Source organism: Sphaerodactylus townsendi, linkage group LG04 (genome assembly GCF_021028975.2).
Source record: "Sphaerodactylus townsendi isolate TG3544 linkage group LG04, MPM_Stown_v2.3, whole genome shotgun sequence".
In the NCBI taxonomy this organism is placed as follows: domain Eukaryota; kingdom Metazoa; phylum Chordata; class Lepidosauria; order Squamata; family Sphaerodactylidae; genus Sphaerodactylus; species Sphaerodactylus townsendi.
Window position 1 is genome coordinate 138,644,872 of NC_059428.1, and position 25,199 is coordinate 138,670,070.

Genomic DNA, 25,199 nt, shown 5'->3' on the forward strand with positions numbered 1-25,199 from the left:
GGGCTGTGCTCATGGCTGCCCTGCAGAAGATGCACCTGGTGTCTCCCCCTACAAAAGATCCCCTCCGTCACCTCTGCTGGGGGGTGGCAGGTGGGAAAGCTGAGACAAGCAGAAAAGCTGTTGTGCAGGGGGGCTTCCCACTGGCACACACAAAGCGTGCCATGCATTTCCACTGAAGGGCGCGTGGGCAAGTCACACAGCAACCAGGCAGTGTCCCTTGCCCCCCCCCCCCACGGGTGCCATGGAAAGGTTTTGTTAATGCAGTAAGCAAGCAGCAGCTACCCAGCTCTGCACCTGCCCGTGTCTCCCTGGCGCGAGGACAGCCAGAGCACACTGGCCCCGTGGTCCACAAGAGTGCTTAGAACTCAGACTTTAGTGCCAGCCTTTGTAAAAACCATACAGCCCAGCAAGCTGCCAGGAGAAGCTGAAGCGAATGCTAGACTGGGGTGGAACAGGCCTGACTTCCACCCAGCCCTCTCTCAGGGGTTGCTGACTCCTTCTGGAAGGGGCTTTCTTGCTCTCTAGGGTAACTGCTGCCACCATCTGACCTTGGCAGGAATTTCCCGCTAGGGAGGAACAGGGGCCCCCAGCTTCCTTTCCAACTGTGAGGCCTCACTTCTGGGTCTCCCACTTCCCCTCTCCTAGGATGGTTCGCAGCTTGGCTTCCCCCGGATGAATAGCTGCTGGTCAACTACCAGCCCTTCCCCTGGTGTTTAAAATTGCATGTCCCAGACAGTGAAGGCCCACATGTGGTACAGAGAACTGCTACCAGCATCCAACATTGAGAAGTGTTTATTAGAAAGAAAATGTTCACAAGCACAATTTCAGCACAGCACCAGACTGAGCAAGGGATTCAAAAGAAATGAGGGATAAACGCAATTCCTCTGTCCCTTTCTCTGTAATGCATACCCTATCAGCTGTTAAAACAGGGCAGGCTCAGAAACTTCGGGTATTTGAGTTGCCTTCAGATTCTGCATTACCTGGAAGAAATCCTTCAGCTCCTTGAGCGAGCACATGGTCAAAATGGCTGCCGCCACCTCCAGAACTCAGGCCCCAGCTCCACCTCTTTCAGTGGTCCAGTCAGAAGAGACCAGCCCCTTTCTGCTCCCAAGAGTTTTATCAGTTCCCACCCCCTTGACCTGGTCAGTTTGGGTCAAGGAATCTATTCCTGCTTGATCCAAGTATCCTCTTCCTGATGTCTTCCTATCATTTTAACGTCCTGCAAATCTGTGATACCTGCTTGGAGAAAGGGGGGGGAGGGGGGGCTTAAACCATCCCACTGTCCCTCACTACCTGTATCAGCATCTGTGAAGGGCAGCTGGCAGGGCTGGCAGTCTGCTCAAAGAAAAAAATGTTTAAGATGTTCCCTTCTAACCTCAAGGGAGGGGACACACACCGTTTCTTCACAGGGACAATCTAAGCCCTTCCCCTTGCCAAAGAACTTGACTACTTTTCTGGAAGACACAGAAGCCCAGGAGACACAAGAAAAGCAACTCCCTTTGTTGTTTCCTTTTGGGCAGGAATTTCAGCAGATTGAAACGCCTCTCCCAGGCCACTCTGGATACAGCTCGGGGCCCCAGCAGCTCAGGGTCTACCCTCCTCCTCTCTGGTCATGCCAAAGCCCCCTCTTCCTGCTGGCCAGCCCCTGCCCCACAGAACAGTTCCTGGAAAATCTCCAGCACGGAGCTGGTCTGGGAAGCCTCCCTCCTCTGGCCTGCATTTCTTGGGCTTCCTTTGGGGTCCCTTTCTGCGCCCACTGCCTCCCTTTCCCCCTTCAGGCCAGGAAAGACACTTTGCAGGATGCCGCAATAGACTGTGTACAGCTCTGGGTCAATTTGGGGCTTTCGGGGGGTCTGGGTGTCACAGGCCGGCTCGGCCACAGACTGCTGCCGCAGGTAGACATCGCTGAAGAGGGCTGTGAGGATGGTGCGGGCGGCTTTGTAGGGGTCCCTCTCAAACTGCACCATGGCCTTCAGCTCCGTCCAGGTGTAGCCGTTGTAGCGCTTGGGTTCCTCGGCCAGTGGCGGGACACCCTCTCCCATGTGCCTCACCTGCCACTTCAGGCAACGCAGCTCTGCGCGGACGTGGTCCAGTTCCCGGTCCATGGTTAGGAACTCCCGCCAGGTGACGAAGCGCCTGCGGGGGGTGGGGGGGGTGGTGGTGGTGAGAGAGAAGGCCTGATGAGACAGCTGCACCAGCCAGCCAAGAACAGAGAAGGAGAAGGGGCTGGGAACAAGGCCAGCAGCACCAGCCCCGGCAAAAGGGCATCGAGGCACACTACCTCGTGTGGCGGGCCTCCTCTTCCCAAGTCAGGCTGGGCTCCTTGTCTGCAAACAGTGCACATCCATCGGGCGGTTTCACCCCCTCAGGGCCTCTCAGCCTGCTGCCTTCAGGGGAAGCCAGACCCTCTTGAGTAGCAAAGCAGAGGGTGCCGCCTGCTCGCGTGGCCTTCAGCCCTGGGCTAGCATTCAGATGGGCCAGCCCAGAGGCCACAGAGCTGGCCCTTGCTGCCGCGGTCACCCTCTGCTGCGGGCATGGGTTCCGGGGTCGAGCGACACGGCCAATTCTAAGGGAAGAGAGCCAGCTGGGAGGCTCGGATGAAAACAAAGAGGACTTTACGGAGCTGGTGGAAGACCTCGACAGAGAACACGAGAGCCTCTCCTGTCCCTCTGGACCGCTGGCGGCTGGGGGGGGCTTTATAGCTGGGTAAGTTGCAGCCCTGCAAGAGAGAGGCATTTGCGGTCACCTCCTGCCCTGGCAGCCAGCAGCAGAACTAGCACCTCTTCCTCTGGTGGCTCTCCCGCCCCCCACAGGCAGTGTTGAGAGAGGGAGGAGGCCCAGGTTTCCAGTGGGGGGGGGGGGATGTCACAGGTGCATCCCACCTAGGACTGTCCATCCATATCCATCCCCGAGTCCACCCCACCTGGCATATTTGACACAGCAGAGAGAGAAATCCTTGCTAGCGTGTGATATCTTTGAATGTAAAAGAACAAAATGAAATACTTTCAGGCACCCACCCTGGTCCTCCACAGAGACACTCCCCTGGAAACTGCAGGCTCTCTTCTTCGCTGCGGGAGGAGATCCCAGCTGGCAACGACACCATCCAGAGCGGAGTGGAGCCAATAGTCCTTCTAGCGGCCGGCTGGGCCCAGGGAGCTCTGCAGAGAGCAGCAGGCCTGGCTGCTGACCCACGCGGCCATCTGTCTGCTCCCTATCGACGGGGCTGGCCCACTGAGCACACAAATCCCTCTTTATCTGCTTGGCTAGAACCACAGCTGTCCCCACCTCTCCCCCCCCCCACCACACAAACACACCCACAGCCGGGCAGCTAACTCCTTGGTCTTGAACCAACTCTGCTGCCCCCCCCCTCCCCCCAGGCAGCCAGGACTGGGGAGGCGGAATGCTGCCCTTTGTCCTCTGGCCGGCCGCAGAGAACCAGGAGAAGATACAGACCCAAGCAGCTATGGTGATGTGGGATTTAGAAAGTGGCCATTTCTGGTCTGCCCAGCCAGGCTGGGAGGACTCTTACCCAGGAGCTCAGGCAGACCTGCTAGGCCAGGGGAGTGGGGGGTTGCTGGAGCTGCTGACACCGGAAAGCATGTCCTAGGACCTAGGCATTCATGCTCCAAGAGCCAGCCCCAGCTGGTGCCTAAAAGCCATCAGGAGTGCCTGCAAACCCTGTGCCCAGCTGAGCCCCCGGACCCTGACCATGAAAGCAAGCGGAGTCTTGGCAGGGACCCCACTCAGAGCATGTGGGAAGAGGACTCTGTGCGCAGCCAGAGTCAATCCCTGCCTCACAACCAGGAGTCAGCCAATCACATTCACAGGCACTCCATTCTGGATTTCATACAATGCCGTTTAGTTTCTATATCCGACGGCTTGAAAGAAGGAAAGGATCGAGCAGCCGCCGTTTGCCCCTCAGTCGCACAGGGCCACAGGCCATGGGGAGGGGGCCTGTTGCCTTCATGCCCTCTAACCCACATCTAGGCACAAGAAGGCCCTGATCCAGCGGTGCTCTCCTTTCACCCCTGACCATCTTAACGCTGCCTTTTGTGGAGTCAGACGTCTCGCTACCTCAGGGGTCCCCTGCCTGGCAGCAGCTCACCGAGTCTCAGGTGGAGAAAGGCTCTTCTGAACCCCTGCCCAAGGGGGGGGGGGGCGCTGTGCCCTGGCTTGCCAGGGTCAGGCATCCTAGACTGAGCTCCAGCCCCCTGCTACCCTTGCACAATCCCTCCCACATCCGTAAAACGCACACACACACACCCCTCCTCAAGGTCAAATTCCACTTCAGCCTTCTGCAGCTGACAGTCTGGGTGGCTCCAGGCACACCTGGCTTGGCCCTGCCTGCTGCATGCAGAATCTGCAAAAACTCCCAACTCATGAATGGCTGTGGAGAGGGAACAGCGCAGCCGGCCTCCTCCCAGTAGGCCAGGTGAAGGGGCCTCCGACCACTAGGCACCCAAGCCCAGCCCTCACTCCAAAGCAGAGAAAGCGTTCCCTAAGACTCGCACCAGAGCCTTTCAGTCTGATATGCGCAGAATTAAAGCTGGGGGCGTCTGCATGGGTGGCGGCGTGCGTGCGTGCGTTGTAGGTGCAAATTCCACGCTTCACCATAAGGCCCAGAGGTGGGGTACATCAAGCAGGGGCTGGTCTATGTCCAAGAACCGCACAGTGCCCAGAGTTCCAAGCTAACAGTCTCCAAAACATCCACACCAAAAGGGCCCCTTCACCAACAAGGTCACACACACACACACAACATAGGGAGCAGGGGCAGCCACAGGCAGGCAGCCCAGTGCCAATGGGATCTCTCCCTGCTTGCCTTAGAAGGCACCCCACGGTGCCATGAGAGAGTGGGTGCCACACAGGCAGTTGCATCCCAGGCACGGGGCAAAAGCAAGCTACGCAGCCGAGAGCGGGCTGTGGGAGAAGGGGTGCTTTGCAAGAACAAACGCCAGGACCCGGCCAACAGGCCTGAGCTGCTGAGGGCCCCGTCTGGTGAAAAGGAGCCTCCCAAGGAGGCGAGACACAGCAAGCAATGATTGAGCTTTCGCGCGGCACTTTAAGTTTCCGACGGTGGCTACATAAATGCAAGATTGGTGCATGCCCACAGACACTGGTCCCTGCGACTCGGCTGTATTTGCAAGCCAAAGTCCAGTTCACAAAGCGTGGAGATGGCAATGGGCTGAGGAGTAGGAAGAGATGCCTCAAATTTAGCAGGGGAACTTCAAGCCGTCTCCTCGACCAAATCTAAGGCTGTAAACGGTCATAGAGAATGGTTTGATCGCTACTGTATTGAATTTAACAACTTAATACGATCATTATATAGAAGTTACCGCAGCACAGGTGAGGAAAAGCTACTCAGCAATATAACCCAACTGAAAAAGGATTTTCAAATTATGGTACAATGGAAACGAAAAAATCAATTCGAACAGCAGTGGGAACAACTATATCAAGCCACTTTAACAAATAACATTAAGCAATTCTGGCAGATCATAAATAGAAGGGCCCAAACGTGCAGTATCCAGTTGCCCCATATTTCACTAGACCGATGGTTCAGTTATTTTTCTAATCTGTTCAATGCTAGCCTAACTGAATACCCTGATTCCACTTCAATACCAGAGGAGCTACCAGATTGGCCTGAGGTTAATCCTCAAGAAGTGAGTAAACTAATCAGTGGTTTGAAAAGCGGTGAATTTGCCCTGTGTCCTGATGCAATAATACCAGAAATGCTTCTAAATCCTCACCCGAGCGGTGGGCTACAACTCTGGCTTCCTTATGTACCCATGTAAATAATACAAAAAGCATCCCAAAGATGTGGCTGGCGTCTATAGATTGTCCCAATCTACAAAAAAAAGGGTGATATTACTAATCCTTCAAACTATCGTCCTATAAGCCTATTATCTGTAATTGGCAAACTATATGCAAAACTACTCCTTAGGAGAGTGGAAGATTGGGTCAAGCAAGCAGAAGTAATAGGACCCGGAGCAAATTGGATTCACTAAAAAATAAAATCAACACTGGATCGTAATGTAACAAAGTTTTAGCACACTTAGCTAACAAAAGTATAACTCATAATAATAAATGCTGCAAACTGTTTGCAGCCTTCCTGGATTTAAAAGAGGGGCATTTGACTCCATATCTAGAGCCCCTACTGTGGGAGAAAATTGACAGTGGCGCATATTATGACCCCAGACTACTGTTTCTTATAGAAACAGCTGCTACACACTTGCATCTAGCTGCAGAATAAGAGAGTTTAAACAAAGGGACCGCTCACAGAAAATATCATCACAACCAGAGGGGTCAAAACAAGGCTGTACATTGGTCCCCCACTTTGTTCACTAATATATTCCTTAGTGATCTAAGTGCCAACCCTCCAGAAGGCAAATGGGCATGTTCCCAAATCTAAGCATCTAAACCACGTCGCCCGCGTTACTGTATCGGCGCTGGACGACACCGCTTCTTCTTTCCTTACACACTCAAAGAAGTTGGTCTCACTCGTCTCTTGAAATTGCTGTGCTTTGAATATTGTAAGAGGAACGAACTGGTAATTAACTATGAAAAAAACTGAAAATAATGGTGGTCTTCGCTAGAAGCCCCCCCTGAATCATACATGGACCATCAATAACAGACCCATAGAACAAGTTAACCAGTTCAAATGACATTTCAGCATAACTCTTGCTAGCAACCTTTATGGTGGGTAGTACATAGGAAATTGGCACTTTCGCTGCAGCTAACAACAGTGCCCTGGCGATTCAGCGTTTCTTTTTTCACTATGGGCCACCGGTATATACTCATATCCGCGTTGAAGGTGTTCAATGCTAAATGCGACTCTCAGCTCCTCTATGGAGCACCTATTTGAATCGGGCTATAAACAAAGAATATAAAACACTGGCCAGTCCCGTTTCTTCCACAAAATTATGGGCTTGCAAATTATTAGCTTCATATGCAGCCCTATGTGTTTAGAACTCGGAGGCAAATATCATGTGCCTCTGATAGCCTGGTTGAGAACTATCAGATACTGGCTCGTGATCCACTATTTGCGGGATCACTCCAGTTTGTTACACCTCATGCTTTCCGACTATGCAAATTCTAGGTGGCTGAAGAACTAGTTGAGGGAAAATCCAACACTCTTGGCTTTTCATTAAATTCGTTAGTCCCTCTTTTCCCTATCAGAAGCATATAGCTGCTTGAAAACTAAGCTATTAGGAACAAAAGTGTCGGGATATGATAACAGCTACTGAGGAAAACGTGTTTCCCCTATTGACCCTGCTTATTCCAATTGAACAAGGACACATGGCCAATTATTTACAGTGGATCACTGGCCCTAAATTAAGAAGAGCTTTAACACTGGCCAGATCTGAAATCTAATGCCTTCTATGCTGCTCTATGTAGCAGATATCAACAAATTGATAAACAGAGGAGGCTATGTCCATCCGCAATATGGGTCAAGTGGAGACACTCCCGATCATACCCTCTTTCATTGTGTAAGGTTTGCAAAAAATCAGGAATGTCACAATCTGCACTTGTTCCATTTCTGTATAACAATCTAACTGATGCTCTTAAGATACCTACTGCTTTTTTGAACAACATGGATCCCCCAGTGTGTGAGAATGTAGCAAAATTTCTGCTAACAATAATAGGCGTAGTCTAGATGAATACTCAACCAATGTCTATGTATTATGACCACATATAGCCAGCAGTAATTTTTCTAGCTTCTGTCAGTATCCGATGACGTTTAAGTGAGTTAACTTAGCTGAAGGAATGTCCTATAGTTACAGAAGGACCATGTATATATTTTAGTATTTAGTATTTTAGTACCAGTGTCTATAATTGTGAGCAATAATGGGCAAATTTTGTATGCTGATTTTGTATGGTTATTTTATGCCAATAAAGGCTTGTGACTGACAGGAAGAGATGCCTCCTTCCTCTCCGAAAGTCGAGGGCTGCCTCTCCAGAAAAGCCACTCCTCTCCGGAAGTCGAGGGCCGCCTCTCCAGAAGAGCCACACGGACTGCTGTGGCCAAGCAGCCGATGCCAGCTGCCACGCCCCGGACCCCTCATGCAAGCTGTGCCCTCATGCAAGAGAAATCCACAGAGTGGGTTCACTTACTATTGGAGGAGTAGCCCCCTTGCAGGCACTCTAACCTCACGGCCCCCTGCCTCATCCCTCTCCTCCTCCAGCCTGGAAAAGAGAAGAGACAAGTCGCACCTGGGCTGGGACCTGGCGCTGCACCCAAAGGGCTAACCGGGGCTTCCCCATCTTCACAGCAAGTCCTATTTCAGTTTGGGGGGGGGGCAGGGAAAAGGCCCAGAGCAGCAGCACTGTCCCGGCCCTCCGTCACAAACCCTTGGGAAAGGGGCAGTCTGCAGCCAGCCATGTCATCTGCCAGAAGAAGACTTATGGCAACCCAGCAGGGTTTTCAAGGGAAAGTAGTGTGTGTAGCAGTGGCGTAGGAGGTTAAGAGCTCGTGTATCTAATCTGGAGGAACCAGGTTTGATTCCCAGCTCTGCCGCCTGAGCTGTGGAAGCTTATCTGGGGAATTCAGATTAGCCTGTGCACTCCCACACACGCCAGCTGGGTGACCTTGGGCTAGTCACAGCTTCTCTGAGCTCTCTCAGCCCCACACACCTCACAAGGTGTTTGTTGTGAGGGGGGAAGGGCAAGGAGATTGTAAGCCCTTTGAGTCTCCTGCAGGAGAGAAAGGGGGGGATATAAATTCAAACTCTTCTTCTTCTTCAAGTACAGCTCTATAGAGCATCTTCAAAGGGATCCCAGGTGTGAGTACCAGGCAGGTTCTTGGGGAAGCGGGGACCCATGGTGGTGGTGGTGGTGGGGGTCCCCAGTGTCAGGTTCCCTTTTGCAGGGAAAGTTACCATAAAGTGAAGAGTCCCTGCAATTGTCCACAAAAGAATACATTTATCTCACCACATACAGACCCCCACCAGTGTGGGACAATCTACATCAAAATGTGTGTGGGGGGGGCAGATTTATAAGCCCCCACTGGATGGCTCAGGCTCACCTGATCTCATCAGAAACTAAGTAGGGTTGGCCCTGGCAAGTATTTGGATGGGAGATGGCAGAGGGAGGTTACCTCCGTTAGTCTCTTCCTTTGAAAACCCTGCTGGGTTGCCATGTCAGCTGTAGCTTGAGGGCCCTTTCCACACACAGAGGAGATAAAGGGAAATTTTGCCCTCTGAAATTTCTGTAGAGCAGATGAAATAAATGCGCTCTCTCGTTCACCTCCTGGGCCAAGTCCCTCTTTAAGACTCATGTCTGGCCACCTCAGCGCAGCCAAGAGAGGGCATCACCCGGCCCTTACGCAAGACAGGAGCCACACAGAAGACAGAGGAAGGGCATTTGCCCTCCTGGAACACCACAGCGGCTACCCCCGCATCCCATTCATAGCCCAAAGCACAGGACATCTTCCATTCCTGCCAAAAAGTGGCCACCTGTGACCAGGGCTTGCCACCTTCTCACGTGGAGCAGGGAAAGGGCCTCCACCCATGCTGTGTGCTTGCTACACTGGCCAGTAGCACCCAGCCTTTATTTTTCTTCAGCACATGAGATTTCCTCCCATTCTTGCTCCTGGCAAAGAAGCGCAAGGAGGCCGAAGCTCCAATTGTCCTGAAGCAATAATTATTCTCCTGGTCCTTCCATCAAGGATCGGCCTCCAGGTCAGGCCTGTGGCCAGAGTTCCCAGCTACGGTGGCCTGCGATCAGCATCCCACGGGCACAACTGAAAGGGTGTGGCCACGCTTCCTTTGTGGTCAAGGGGTAGGCAGAGGGCAGGAGGCTCTCTCTAGCTGGGGCTGAGGCTCTCACAGTCCCTCCCTTCAGTTTTCCACAAGAGACAGGAGCAGCCCCCCCTCCCCTCCCCATGACTCTTTTAGCCTCGGAACTTGACGGGGGGGGGGGGGGGAAGGGAGGGAGGACATTTGAGTCTGCCAAAAAGCCAGGACCAAAGAAAGAGTCCTCAGGAACAGGAAACATCATCCAAGCCCATGCCCCAAGTCTGCTGCCCAGGATAAGTCCTGGTGAAGGTTTTCCAAGCCCTTCCCAGTTGCCCCAAAGTCCTTCTGTAACCTGTTCACACTGACCTCTCGTGGATATACTTGGCAGGCTCCGGATCTGCTGAGCTGGCAGGGTCCTCTGGCAGGCCCTGCTCAAAAACTTTACGCTTGTGCCGGAACTCGATGACCGTCTTGGTGTAGGAATTCAAGGTGGTGACCGAGGCAGCCATGCAGCAGGTAAAGGAGCCCCAGGCCAGGCTGTGGACAGACACCGCGGCCATTCAGCCAACGTCCCTGGCTATCTATGGCACAAGGCACTGACTGGGTGGGCATCGAGGATGGCATGTGCCCCCCACCCCACGCCTGGAATCCCATGGCAGATGCAGCCAGACCCAGCCAGAGAGGCACTCCGGGTACACCCTCACCCCCTGCTTTGATCCCCACAGACGAAAGGCCCACAACCGCTTCCCCCTGCAGCTCACCCCACACCAATCTGGCACTTGCCTGGAAAAGCTGTTCCCAGTTTTCCAAAGCCCACAGAAAGCCATTTGCCCTTCCCTGTCCAGCCAAGAGTTCACTGGCTCATTCCGCACATGCAGAATAATGCACTTTCAAACTGCTTTCAGTGCTCTTTGAAGCTGTGCAGAATAGCAAAATCCACTTGCAAACAGTTGTGAAAGTGGTTTGAAAACGCATTATTTTGCGTGTGCGGAAGGGGCCACTGAGACAGATTTTGGGCCTCAGGCATGATTTGGGGGAGGGGGCAAAAAGTTGCTTCCCAAAACTGAGCTTTGGTTTGTGAAATTAGCCCACCACTTTCAAAGGACCACTCGAGCTTTACTGAGCACCACAGTCAAGCCCAGCTCACCAGAAGGACCAGCCGTAGTCCCAGGAGTGGGGCCTCCAGTCCTCCGGCCCCAGGCTGACCGTCACCTGGAACACTTGTGTGTACATCATGTGAGCCACCATTCCCAACAGTCCTGCAGAAAACAGGTAGGACAAGTGAGACAGCTGACCCCCCCCCCCCCTCAGCTGCCTTCCAGGGAATCCGACCCCATTCCCCACAAAGCTCCTCCTGACGGCTCTGACCAGCAGCGGCTGGCTGGAGTCTCCAGCAGATTCAGATCCTCCCAGGCACCCACCAAGAGATCCCACTCCCTGGAGGCTCCAGAGGGGGAACCTGCGGAGGCATTTTCAACAGCGATGGAGCAGCAGTGGCGTAGTGGCTAATAGCAGTGGCTAAGAGCAGGTGCATTCTGATCTGGAGGAACCAGGTTTGATTCCCCGCTCTGCCGCTTGAGTTATGGAGGCTTATCTGGGGAATTCAGATTAGCCTGTACACTCCCACACATGCCAGCTGGGTGACCTTGGGCTAGTCACAGCTTCTCGGAGCTCTCTCAGCCCCACCCACCTCACAGGGTGTTTGTTGTGAGGGGGGAAGGGCAAGGAGATTGTAAACCCCTTTGAGTCTCCTGCAGGAGAGAAAGGGGGGATATAAATCCAAACTCTTCTTCTTCTCCTCCCGTTTCCAAAATGCCTCAGTCCCTTCTCCTGGAATATGATAGTTTGTTTTGTAACCTTCTGCAGAAGCATCTGAGGGATCCCATTAGTGGGAAGTTGCTCTGTGGTCCCACATCTGGACACTTTCTCCCCTCCCCTCCACCTGATACTACAGACACTCTGAACTAGTCCCTCTTCAGCTGCCCAGCTACAAGGGAGAGTGGCTTTTTGGTGGTGGCTCCCCATTTCCAGAACTCCCTGTCACTGGAGGGTCACCTGGCCCATTGTCTTGCTTGGTCAAGCTTTCTATTCTACCTGCATGACTCTAACCATTGGGAGCTTCCTCATGAACCCATCAGAGTTGGGTGCTGTGGTGTAAAACAGGAAGCAGGACGGCAGAGGGGGAAACTGCAGAGATGCAGACAGAAAATAGTTTGCAGAGTGAGGGGCAGAAACCATCCCTGATTCCATCATTCACTGCAAAGTGCTCTAGACCAAAACCCACCCAAACCTTCTGCATACCAGACCCCCAGAACATTGGAGGGATGGGGAACCTTAAGCCCGGAACCAAGGACAGAGCGCCTAGATTCTCCATCGCTGCCAGTCGACCTTTGTCCAGTGCCGATTCAGTGTGATTATTATTTTTATGTTTTTGAAGTAATGGTTTTCTGTAAATATGTTCACTTTATTCCATAATGCCCGTCTACGGTCAAAACAAACAACAGGGTGACTTCTACGTCCCAGGCATTTCCACTGCTGGGTAGAACACCACAGATCCCCTGCAGGTCAGAAGGAGGCCGACTCAGCCCCTCGGCCTGGTCAGTCCGGTATGGCCTCCTCTACAATCTCAGACCCAACTGGGGATTGGCCCCAAGCAGGGCCTCAGTCCCCATTCCACCCCTCCCCCAACTCTTTTCCTGTCAAGCCAGAAGCCACAGCACAGAAGGCAGAGCACGGGAGGGCAGAGGAAGACGGGAAGACTCTATTACGACTGCGGGGGGGTGGGGTGGGGGTGGAATGGGCAGAATGTGCTGGACAGAGCTGCTTGTGAGGAGGCCAACGGGGAGGAGAGAGGGTGACTTCTCCTGCTGTGGTCCGTGGCTCTGGCCATGCTGGAAGGGGCTGATGGGAATTGTAGTCCATAACATCTGGAGTGCCAAAGGTTCACCACCACTGACTCCTGCAGATTGAGGCCGCTGCAGAGGAACCGACAAAAAAGGTTTCCGTGGCCAGTGGTTAACATCTTATTCTTGCGCAGCTCCGTCTTTGGTAACCCTTATTAGTCAGCATTTGTGGGAAATTAGTTCTTCCACGAATAACTCACTGTTTAACATACACTATGTTCCTTCCAGGGCTTCCAGATGCCACTGGAAGCGCCAGAGAAGCAGGTGGCGCTTCGAAGGCAAACAACGCTCCATTCCGGCAGAAGAGTCCCAGGCACAGCTCCTCGGGAGACCAATGTGTTTTCCGGGATTTCAGTGGCACCACATTTGTGGCAGATCAGTTAATGGTGGGGAAAAGTCTGCTGGTCTTTCACACAGCTCTCTCATTTGAGCCCCAAGACAGTCACCCAGCTGGGCTGTCCCTCCAGAATGACTCTCCAGGCAGGGAACTGAGCTACCTTTCTTCACCCTGGAAGTGACCTCCAGCAGATTCATAACACGAAGGTCCCGACTCTCTAGTCCAAAGGTGTAAAACTTGCGGCCCTCCAGATGTTATGGACTACAGTTCCCATCATCCCTTGCCAGCATGCATGCTGGCAGGGGATGATGGGAACTGAAGTCCATAACATCTGGAGGGCCGCGAGTTTGACACCTGTGCTCTAGTCTCTCCGGGGTCTCAGGTTGAGAACAGTCCTCCCCATCCCTGATCCTTTCCACTGGAGATGCTGGGGACTGAACCTGGCACCTTCCGCATCCCACCCAGATGTTCTCTAGGCCTTTACTGACGGCAACTGTGCAGTTCCTCTCTCAGCCTGGCAGGCCACCCCTCCCCCCCACACACACACCCAATGTCCTCACCTGACAACACCGTGAAGACAGCAGCAAAAGCATTGAGCTTCAGCCCATCAATCAAGTTGTTGGAGCGAGCCAGTTCGAGGCACATGAGGCTGAACCCCACCACCAGCAGCGCGATGTAGAGCACTTCAGATGCCACAGACAGCCACAGCACCCCTGCAAGGACAAGAGCCCCCCCCCCCGCCCCCATCAGCACATGGAGCGTCCCCTTCCCACCCAGCCTCTTAAGCTCCGCCCCCTGCTACGGGACACCAGAACTCCTGAGCACAACACTCTGCAGGCTCCCAAGCTGAGGAGGAGGCAGGATTCACACCCAGGTCAGTGGACCTTTTGCATAATGCAGATGCATACACAGAGGTTTGGAGAAGGGAACCAGATGTTCACTCTTTTACACACACACACACACACACACACACACACACACACACACACACACACAGCTTCTTTCTATCCATCTTGCTCAGCCCACAAAACCTGATTTTCAGCATTTAACACACATCGGCAGACTCCACCCTCCACAGCTGTCCCCATTCTTCCTCCATCTCCACAAAACCACAGCAATGGCCAGCTGAGAACTCCCACAGGAGGGAGAGGGGGAAGGCAAGCCAAAAAGACACCCGGGAAGGATGTGTGCACCAGAGACTGGGTGCCCAGGTCAGCACAAAGCCACCAAGCTGGGCAGGGACCCCAACTGCACGGCCAGGGGGTAAAGAAGGAGGCACACAAGGGGCAGGGTGGAGCAGAGCTGCAATGCCCAGCATGCCCAAGGCCTTCCCGGCCAGAGCCTGAAGGACACCCACAGCGGAGATCCTTGGCGAGCCCTTCTCACCTCTCTCCGAAGCCGGAGCCAGGTCGATGAAACTGCGGCATTTCTCACCTAGGAGAGAAGCAAGCATGGTTCAGCCTCACTGGCCTCCTGACCCCCACCCACAGAATCAAGTCCCCGGTTTGCTGCGTTTCCCACCACACCTCCTCTCCCGGGGGGGAGGGGAAGGCGCCCTGTTCTTGGATGCCCTCGTTCCACCTGTCAGCCGATCTGCCCACTCCCAACCCTCTTTAGGGGCAGCGGTTTCCACTCTGGAAGGAGGCATGTCCACAGCCTTCCATGTGGGACCACAGACACATCCTTTGCCTCTGGGTGGGCAGAGGACAAAGTCCCCAGGGGATGGCAGAGGAGGGGGCTCCCCCGTGACTCCGCCGTGCTGTGCTGATCACCCCAACCACCAAGAAATGCAGTCCAGGGCATATTGAAACCTCTTTTGCCTGCATCACTGAAACACTTTTCTCCACAAGGGAAACACTCTTCTCCACTCTTCTCCAACTGCTCATGGGAAGGGAGGGCAGAAGACAGAGACCCACAAAGCAGAGCAACATGGGATGGAAGTCGTTTTGAAAGAGGTCCCCACAGCACCCAACCCCTCCCTGCTAGTATTTCTCTCGTGGATGTCCAGGTTCTAGTAGTTTCATTTCCAAAGCCCTAAGCCCTCCTCCCCAGAATTCTCCCCAGCAGCCTGCTCTGTTTGGGGACACAGAGAAGTGTCGCCGCGTTTCCCTGGCAACCAGGAGAGCAGCGTTCAGCTGTGGCCTCTGCAGCCGTGAACCGAGGCCCTCCTCCTGCACAAAAGACTTCTCTCCAGGCATTTTCGTTCAGATCCAGAACTACCAGGCCTAGTGCACAACAGCAGCTCAGAGAGACAGAACCACACAGCTGGAGTCAGTGGGAGCAGACAGGGGTGTGTCTTCCATAGCCAAGATGACCCACCGCCTACTCGAGTGTGGTCTTGGATGTTTCATATTTTGAAAATGCTTCTTGCTGGTCCTGTCATCTAAGCTCCCGGACACCACCCCAGTTTTCGAGATGCTGCAACTAAATCTGTACACGCTATTTAAAGGATTCTCTGCAGTGTGGATGGACACCAAGAGCGTGGGAGCGCAACTCTCACAGGGAGAGTTTTGCCGCCAGTCACCCCAACTTTTGCCTGTCCACAGAAGAACTTTGTGCCCTGCCAGGCTGGCTGACAGAGGCTGTTGGCTGGGGCCAGGGCCTTGGCATGCAGTTTTTCCTGGATGGTCCAAGATACAATCTGGTGCAACAGTGAGAGACCAGGCCCAAATCCCCCTTCAACAAAACAAAAGGAGTCACACTCAACCCATAAAATAGGCTCAAAACCTCAAAGAATGAGCTGCAATAATTAAAAAGAGCTTCACAAATATATGTTTATTTTTCAGTGCAAGTACACTTTTTAAAAATTAAAAACTTAAACCTCAAAAGATAAATTTCCCACACTTGGGGAATCACATGAAACAGCTGAATTGGATGCAAAATAAAAACCACCAAGACTTTTCAACCCGTGAGGCCTTCTTCAGTGGTCACAAAACAGTGTACGTGCACATTTAAAAGCATCAGCATTGTTGTTCCTTTATCGGCATTACAAGTGAATAAAACAGAACACTGGGAGTGAATAAAACAGAACACTGAAAGAAGATCTCACATCAGATAAAACAAGCAAACATAAGCCTTCGGCATAAAAGTAATAATACTGTACAAGCCAAATAGACACCATGGATCCTATGAGATTGCAACTGTATGGCTTGATATAGGAATTTTGCAAAGATTTTGGTTATTTCTGATTTGCAGTTGTTTAAAAGGAAGGATACTTTTGGGGAATACTTTTTGGGAATCTTATTGACCAAAAGAGGCACTAATAGATTAGCCTGAATAATTGTACAGAAGGGACAGTAAAAGTGAACATGGGATACGGATTCTACGCAATTGTTCTCATAAGGGCAGGTCCTGTTGGGATCTGGGGTTTTTTGGAACTTCCCCCAATAAAATTGCAGATGGCATCACATTGCTCCTGGACAGAGAGAAAGCTCTGCATTGATTGGAAACATTCTAGGTGGTAAAAGTAAGAGGCCGTCTGGTTTACATTCTATATCAATAAGTCTGCGTTTTATGGTTTGAAAGGCTTCCTTGTGTTAGGTCTCAGAAACTTAAGCCAAAAAACAGACACTGAAGTATCAATCAGAAGCATTTATTGATGAGGTATTCAAGCACCATACTTGGCAAAGCCAGTTATAAAGAAACTGGCATTTGCAGACCCATATATCCAGCGGTGGGATTCAGCAGGTTAGCACCCCTTCGGCAGAACCAGTTCTTAAAATGGTGCTTGGAAACAACCAGTTGTTAAATTATTTGAATCCCACCACTGCTGATATTCCCCTAACAAATCCCCTCTCCCAACTTCCCAGAGGCAGCCTCTGGAACCAAGAGTGCCCCAAGGTCAGCAACAGACAGCGAAGGAGCCATCTGGTCTTCTGCCCACAACAAGATAACAGTTCTAACACTTTTCTCATGGGACGGGAGATGCAGGGGATGCCTAGTTTGCTACAAAGCATGCAAAGCCATAAAGCATGGGTCAAGGAAAGAATGAATAGATGGCAGTGGTAACACATAGCAGGCTGGTTACAAAGATTGGTTATATCTGGCAGTTACATGATTTCAAGAATGAATCTTGTTTAATCAGTGGCATAGCTTCCATGGGGCGGGGGGGACCAATGCCCCAGGCTCCCACCCATTTGGTCACGTGGGGGTGCCCCCAGAAAATTGCCCCCACACTTCCCTCTTCCCCACCAGACCGCTCCAGGCCACAGAGGCTCCACCAGCAGAAAGAGTGGCCTAGCAGGGCCGCCACAGAGGCTGCAGCCAAGCACCCCTTGGTCCCGCCCCGCCAGACCCGGCAGAGGCCGCAGCTAAGCACCCCTTTGCTCTGCCAGGCTGTCCGGCACCACCACTGGCTCAGGTAAGTGGGGCGCAGGGGGGCCATTTTGCCCCAGGCACCATTTTCCCCCACTACTCCTCTGCGTTTACTCAGGTATGCATCCCCCTGACCCCTTGGCTGGAAGCGTGGCCAGCAAGACAAGGGACAGACCCACAGGTGCTACTTTTTGCTCAACACCAACTAGCCAGTCCGAGGACTGGACATCAGGGAGCAGTGCCTGGTGGTGAGTGGGACTGGTGGGATCCAAATGAAAGAGAAGACGTTAGCCAGAACTTTCAGGTAACGAGCCACACCTCCGTCTCAAGTAAATGCTGGCCGGTTTCTAAGCAGAGTACTGAGTGCTGTACGCAACGAGCTAGACCAAGAATTTTTATAAAGAAACCAGGGTTGAATCCCTTTCCCGTGATGATCAAAAGAGCCCATCCAGATTGGTTTGTCACATGGTTAATTTACAATCAATATTTTAAAAAGCCTGCAGGGAGCCAGCCTGGTGTAACGGTTAAGAGCGGTGGACTCTAATCTGGAGAAGCGGGTTTGATTCCTCACTCCTCCACACGAGCGGTGGACTCTTATCCGGGGAACTGGATTTTTTCCCCCGCTCCTACACATGAAGCCCATCGGGCCAGTCCCAGCTCTCTCAGGACTCTCAGCCCCACCTACCTCACAAGGTGTCTATTGCGGGGAGAGAAAGGGAAGGAGTTAGTAAGCTGCTTTTAGACTCCTTACGGGAAAGAAAGACAGGGTACAAATCCAAACTCTTCTTCTTTTCTCTTTTCTTCCTGTAGCCTAAATAATAAACTGTGACAACTTTCAATAATTTTTCAACAAAATGTCCAGTTTGTTAAAACTGCTATCAGTAAAACATATTTTATGTTCTTTTTCTACCTGTAGGTTTCCTATGCAACCTTTGTAATAGTATTAGTACAAAGATTATGTTCTTTGTAGGTTGCAGCCATCTGCACACATTGTGCTGTGACCGCTGAAGAAGGAAGGCCCTGTGGGCTGGCATGCAGATGCAGGTGGGGGTCTTGGTGGCTTTGATTTTGCAACCAGTTTCGCTGTTTCATGTGACTCACATGTATGAAGTTAACCTTTGGATGTTTATGTTTTTAATTCCTTTAAAGAGCAATTGCACTAAATAACAAACATACAGTCGTAACATTTTTAATTTCTGTGCCTCAACTTTCAAAGTTCAGGTCCTCATTCAGCCATGACTCTCCCTGGACCAGCTTCCAAGGTGAACCAACCTCGCAGGGGAGAGAAAACCAAAGGTAACTGGGGAAAAAAGCAGGGCAAAAATGCAACTGTTAGATGCACGGGGGGTGGGGTGGTGGTGGTGTCTTCTTTCTCTAGTGGCCTTATTTGAAACATCTACAGGTGGCTTAACCAATTTCTCAGGGACCGTCCTGTGGCAAGTGGATGCCTTTGAAGGGTGGCCCCTGAGGTTAAGCCCCAACTGTCCCTCCCTCCAGGCAGGGGATCAGCAGAATGCACCTTCGAGACCACCGCAAAGAGATAGCTCACGACGCAAGCACCCCCCAGCCAACAAAGCCCATTTGCTGCTTTGGGTTTAATTCCTGCTATTTTAGAGCAGATTGTATAACTGATCTGCTGCTAAGCTTTTTAGATTTGATTTCAGGCTTGGCGTTAGATCTGGGCTGCCTGCCTGCCGGGCTGCCCTTTTCCAGTTACCACCACCACCTCCTCCTCCTCCTCCTCTTCTTCCTCCTCGGAGCTTGGAGGGAGCCAGTCAGTGGACACACTCTGCTCCCAGTGCCCGTTCAGTCCATCCTCCCTTCCTCCCCACACACCTCACCACAGGGGAGCCAAGGGGGAAGAGGGGGGAACCTGGCAGAGGGGCTTCAGGGCAGGGCTGGCCTGAGCCTGGAGGGACCGCATCTGCCTGGGGGGGCTGCCTGCTTGCGGCCCCCCTGCTAAGCCCCATCCCTGGGTGGGCAGCCAGCTGTGCTCCCAAAAGAAGGGTGCCAGGCAGTCAGGCCGAGGGTGGCAGGAGCTGCTGCTTCTTCCTCTCTCCAGAGGATGGGGAGGCCCCAAAGAGCAATTCCTGCTACTGAACTGCTGGGGGGAGGGGGAGATAAGCACAGCAGGGACAGGCCCAGGAGCCCCCCAAAGATAGGAGGCCGTGGGGGTTGGGAGGCCCTTGTGGGTGACCCTGTTTGGGGTGCTCAGGAATCAACCACCTGCTGCCCCCCTCTTGTGCTAGTCAGGGGAGGCGAAGGGTGTGGGGGGGCGAAGGTTTCTTGGTTTTGTAGCCCCCCCCCCCCCCGACAGCCCTGCGGGTGTTCACTGGCCAGAGCTTGAACCAGTCAGGGGAAGAACCTAGGGAACCCAGTGGACGGGGGTGGGGGCGCCAATGCATGTTGCGGGGGGAGGGGGGCGTCCAAGTCGCTCTCACCGCCGAAACCAGATGACTCCAACCCCCCCCCCCCCATATTTCCCACGGGAATCTCCGCCAGGAAGGGAAGCCCTGCGAGGGAGGCGCACCAGGGCCGGGGCGCCGCGCGGAGGCTGCGTCGGGGGCGCTCACCGGGCGTGTTGAGGTCCTCCTCGCAGGAGTACCAGATGCCGGCGTGGAAGGCCCGGAAGAGAAAGCGGTCGTCGCCCGTCTCCCAGCTGTAGTGCAGCCCCCCCTCGCTCTCGTTGCCGCCGCCGCCGTAGTCGAGGCAGTTGGTGCGCCGCAGGGGGCCGCAGGTGGGCTTGGGCACCCGCTGCGTCCCCTCGCACCAGTGCGTCGTCCCGAAGGCCGTGGCCGACGACAGCAGCGCCGCCAGGTTCAGCCCCACCGACAGCAGCGCCCGCGCCCGGCGGCCCCCCCGCCGCCCCTGGCCCCCCCGCCCGCCTTCCCGCCCCGGCCCCCCCGACGCCGACGCCTTCATGCCCGGCAGGCAGGCAGGCAGGCAGACCACCTCGCCTCCGCCGTCCAGACACCGGGAGCCGCCTCCGGCCCGGCCCACCCGCCGCCCCCGCCGCGCGGCCCTCCCGGCAGCCGCAGCCCCGGGCAGGAAAGGCGAACGTGGCCGGGGCTCAGGGCGGACGGACGGACGGAGCCCCCGCTCCCGAAAACGCCCAGCAACCGCCCCGCGCCGCCCGCGCTGCTCTGGTCCGGGCTGGCCGGATGGCGCGGCGGGGGTGGGGGGTGGGGGGTGGCTGCGCCCCTTGCTTGGCCGGGCGGCGGGCGGGGGCAGACCGCGGGCCCCACGGGCGGGGCTCTCCGTCCGGAGCGCTTAATCCGGCGCGGCTTGGTCGACGGGGCCGCACGTGGCGCGCAAAGTGGCCCGGATTACTCGGCCCTGCAGGCAGCACCCTGAAGGAGGCCCGGCTCCCTCCCCCCGGCTCAGGCCCAGCTTCCCCTCGATCCCCTCCTCTCCGGGGGCGAGCCGAGGGCCGCTGACAGCTCCAAGTCCGAGGGGCAGGAGGGGGGGCTTCAGTGCGCCCCCCGCTGCTGAGCAGTCGTTTGCGCCTCCGGTGGAAACTCTACTCCGGGGCCTGGAGGGGGACTCTCATTCCCAGGGATCCGCCGGGTCCGCTGGCAAGCTCCCCCCCTCCCCGGTCGGGACGTTTCCTGGGGTTGGTTACAGAGGTGTGGCTTCCACCTCCTCAAGGTCATTTGGAGCTCAGTTTGTGCCCCCCAAGAAGTTCCCCGCCGAGGAACAGTTGGCTATACGGATGTATGCAGAGATGGCCCTGGCACCTGGATGCCATCGGCAGGTAATGCATGAACAAAACACTTAAGGTGGTGCATTACTTTTCCTCATGGAAAGATTCAGGCCGCCACTTCCCACCAATGAAATGGGTCTGGCAAGAGACAGAAAGAGCTAAAAGAAATTTTAATGCAGTGGAAACCAGTATTAGTGTTTATTCTGTAGCTTAAAGGATGCACTAGTCAAGGAAGAGAAGTGCCCAGATGTTTAAGAGATTCCTCTGCCATTTCCTCCCCCTCCCCCCTCCTATTTTTGTCATCAGATGTCAGAGGACTTATGGCCATCCCACAGGGTTTTCAAGGCAGGAAACCTGTGAAGGTGGTTTGCCATTTCTGCCTTCTGCAGTCATGACCCTGGACTTCCTTGGAGGTCTTTGGACCTTTACTGAGCTGCCTTTCAGGTACAGTGTGAGGGTTTTAGCTTATCTGCTCAGCCCAAGGAATTCCAGAAAAGTGAAGAGAGCCTTTTTATTTAAAGCAAATCCCCCGTTTTCAAGGCACTAGAGAACTGAGGCAAGTTCAACATACAAAAGCAAAGATGTGTTGAACACAAAAATGGACTTAGGAGATATTTCAGCAGATGGAAATCAGGCAGGAGTAAATTGGGGTGCTGTGTGGTTTCCAGGCTGTATGGCCGTGTTCTAGCAGCATTCTCTCCTATTTGCAATCTTAGGTTTCTGTTATAGGCCCAGGATTTTTTCAAGCGTTCCAGGCTTCCCAGTTTATTAGACGTTATATTTCTTACGAGGGTGCAGTTTTCTTGCGTTCCTCTTAGATGTTACTGACTTATGGATTCACATAAACTCTTAGTACACACAGCCCCTCCACACCCACTCTTCAGAAACCTTCTTTGTGAGGTAACTTCTGCAGACGGCTTCTAACGCAGCAGACTGTGAATCTGAGTATAATTCCCCTTCAAACTGGCTGTGGAATTCTTCTGTCTTTCAGAGGATATATTCGCCTCACACTTCATTTATGGTCACTATAGAAAGTCTCAACTATTGCACTATCTGCCTTGCCCACTAAGTAAACTTCCAGTTCTCTTGTCTGAGTATTTTCTGCTGTCAGCCACACACCATATTTCAGATCAGATCCACTTTCTGACTGAAATTCCCTCAAGGTAGATTCCCCAGCACCACCACCATACAAAGTTAAGGGACTTGATGTGAACATGCAGGAATCCAAAGCCAAAAGGTTTTCAGTCTCTCCCCACTCAGAGAGATACTTCCTGCCTGTCAGTCAGCTGGCTCCACCAATGGGAGTGCAACTCAGTTTCCCCAGTCAGAGGGCCCCTGCTGCAAGGAAGGTTTTTTCCCTTGGCACTTTGTTCCTCTGACTGCACTTCCAAGCCTTATTTACTTGAGCTGTCTGTCACAAAGAAGACCTTAGCATGCTCTGAGTTCCAGATTCCATCTAAAGGAAAGGAGGACAGCTCAAGTCCATGTTATTGCAGGAGAATCCAGAGATCTGGGCACGGGGCCTTTCCACGCCCTTCTTCACTCAGAGGCTGGGGGTCCCGGGCTGCTAACACAGAGACACAAGAAGCTCAGCAACTTCAGTTTTGAAAATATTTATTAGATATGTGGCATCCTACAACCTGGACACTTTGAAGGAACTTGGATTTCTTACAGGTGGCTTTTACACCCGCTGCAAATAAGAAGGTAGAAAACCAGTGTAGGAGAGAGAAGGCAGCCGACTTTGTGAGGGGGAGCTCCCATTTGGCATAGACATGAAACACAAAACAGGACTGAAAGGTGGTCAGACAGCAATGAAACACTCAGAAGACTCCAACAGTCCTCACCCACACCATGAAGACCAGCTGCCAGGGGGGGCTCTGGCACTCTACCAAGGCCTGCACAGGGCTGTCAATACCAGAGACGGAGGCATGGTGAAGGGCTGTGGCTGGGTGGGGATCTCAGGTAGTGGGGCGGGGAGGAAGGACCTCCCTCTCTGGGTCTGAGGCCAGTCGGAGGCAACAATACTGAGCTGGGAGGACCCACGACAGCTTCATGGGCACAAGTAAAGGCTGTCTCAGTGCAGACTGGATGCTTGTAAGCAATTCTGAACGTGAATCTTGGAGCCTTTCCCATCTTGTTTGGTGTGAGCTCAGAAAAAGAGACTTTTAAAACCACTGGTCAAACACACACTCTGCTCACAGAAGGAAACCCCGTCTCCTGTCTAAAGGATCTTCTGCAGAATAGCAAGCCTGAGCCGGAGCGTCTGCCAGACATCCTGCAGATCTGCTGCCAGGTCTGGGAATACAAAAACTATGAAGGATGCTAAATATAATGCCCCCAGCAACACCCTGAAGCAGCGGAAGTCCTGGGTCGTGGTCACAGACTGAGCCTGGGAAAAGGTACAGTCTTTACAGAACAGCTCTGCAGGCTCCTATTGTGAAATGTCAGTTTCCCCTAGCCTAGAAGGGGTGCACATCACGGCTTGTGGAGTCAAGGGACGTTACAAGAATTCAGAATCGGCAACATTTTGAGAGCACTTCCCCTTCCAGGAGCATCTCGATGGAACCTACAGAATTTGAATTATGTTAGTGAGCGCTCAACTATGTAAAATATTTTATAGTGGAACACTCTCAATAAAATGTTTAACGATGGTTTGAATTATCTTCTTTCCGAAACAGTAACATTTATTTTAAACTCTCCCCATTGAAATCTGCCTTGTAACGGTGGGCCCACTGAATCAAGGGGTTCTGTCCAGATACCCTCAAGTCTTCCAAGAGCTTAGAACCGGGGCAGCCAAAGAGAACTGGGCGTGGAAGGCTGCCGTGCCACCCTGGGGTGCAAGAGAAAGTGAGCCCATGGGGCTTGAGGATCCTGTCACAAGAACTGTCCAGATATTTACTTAGGGAACCAGGCAACGAATCAAACCAGCACATACAGGTTGCTTACCAGCAGGCTAAAGGGATCTGCTGAAAGGATTGTGTGTCTGCTCAGATGGCCACTTGGAACAAATTACCTGGTAAGTATATCTTCCTCCTTCCGTGGCTTCTGTGCTGGCACAAAACCAGCAAGTTGACCTGCCTGGTAGTAGGAACAGGACGTGGTATCCTGTCAGGGCACTTCATTACCTCTAAGACCTCACAAAGGTGGAGAGTTGCAACTACATGGCTGGAGGGCTACATCTCTACCAAGAGCAGCAGAGACTGCCGTGGGGTCGTGTGGAATGAGTTCCAGCAGCTCATCAGATATGGTTGTGGCCCAATTTGTAGTGCTGTGATCAGAGGTGGGATCCAGCAGGTTCTCACAGATTCCCGAGATTATTTGTGTGTGCCGAGAGGGGGTTACTAATTGATGATTTTGCCACGTGATTTTTGCCTTAGTTACACCCCTCCTCTCAGCAGTAGCGTGCAGAACTTGTGAAGTAGCTTCATAGCAGGAGTAATTGGTGCACCAGTAAAAAGTATGCGTGGCAGCCTGCGCTCTTCGCGCAAGTATCTGTTTCCCACCTAAGGACCGGCGCATTTACCGCGCCCTTGCCACAGCCGCCGCCCTCACTTTGCGGAATGCCCTACCACGGAATGCTACCTCGCCACCCCCATTGTGCCCCACCCAGCCCCATTGGCGCTACACCACAGTCTGAATCCCACCACTATGGGAACCTGTTACTAAAATTTTTGGATCCCACCACTGGCTGTGATCAAAGGTGGCTTATGAGAGGCTACTAGGCTTCGCCACTGAATGCAGATAGCCCAAGATCCTCCAGAAGAGGACCCTCCTGAAAGCAACGCAGAAAGCAAGAGTCAACAACCGCCCATCCAGGGTGGGGAGATCCTGGTGAGAGCACAACCTGGAAACCACCTCGGTTAAGAGAGTTGTCTCTGGATGGAGAACTGGCTTGTCCTTGCAAAAGGGAGGAACAGAGGGGCGAACGGAGGGTGTTGGGTCTTCTGAGAACAGCTTTTTCAGGAGGGCACAAAGTAGGCAAGGTTATTAAGAAAGGGCGAACTAAATCATTGGGGATGCTGGAATAAGGGGTCCCCAGCACCCTTCTTGGGGCTGGCCAAGTGTTTTGGGGAAGTGGGTGGGACTAGATAGGGTTTTTGCCCAGCCGGGCTTCTAATGAGCAATGATAAACCATTTCAAAAATATTGTTTTGGTAGCCGCTGTGATCACAGCACAAAGATCAACACGGAGTTATTGAAGTTAAGCTGCAG

The 25,199-nt window shown here is 53.1% G+C and overlaps 1 protein-coding gene across 1 annotated transcript; it reads right to left on the reverse strand.

The window, feature by feature from the left end:
* Positions 1 to 776: 776 nt before the first annotated feature.
* GSG1L (GSG1 like) lies at positions 777 to 20,858 on the reverse strand. The gene is made up of 7 exons (XM_048493869.1): positions 19,859 to 20,858; positions 14,358 to 14,405; positions 13,532 to 13,684; positions 10,879 to 10,990; positions 10,098 to 10,268; positions 2,282 to 2,719; positions 777 to 2,136 (listed from the first exon to the last, which is right to left on the reverse strand). Exons 1-7 carry the CDS (start codon positions 20,205 to 20,207, stop codon positions 1,611 to 1,613), a joined length of 1,797 nt encoding a protein of 598 aa, XP_048349826.1. The 5' UTR covers positions 20,208 to 20,858; the 3' UTR covers positions 777 to 1,610.
* Positions 20,859 to 25,199: the final 4,341 nt, after the last annotated feature.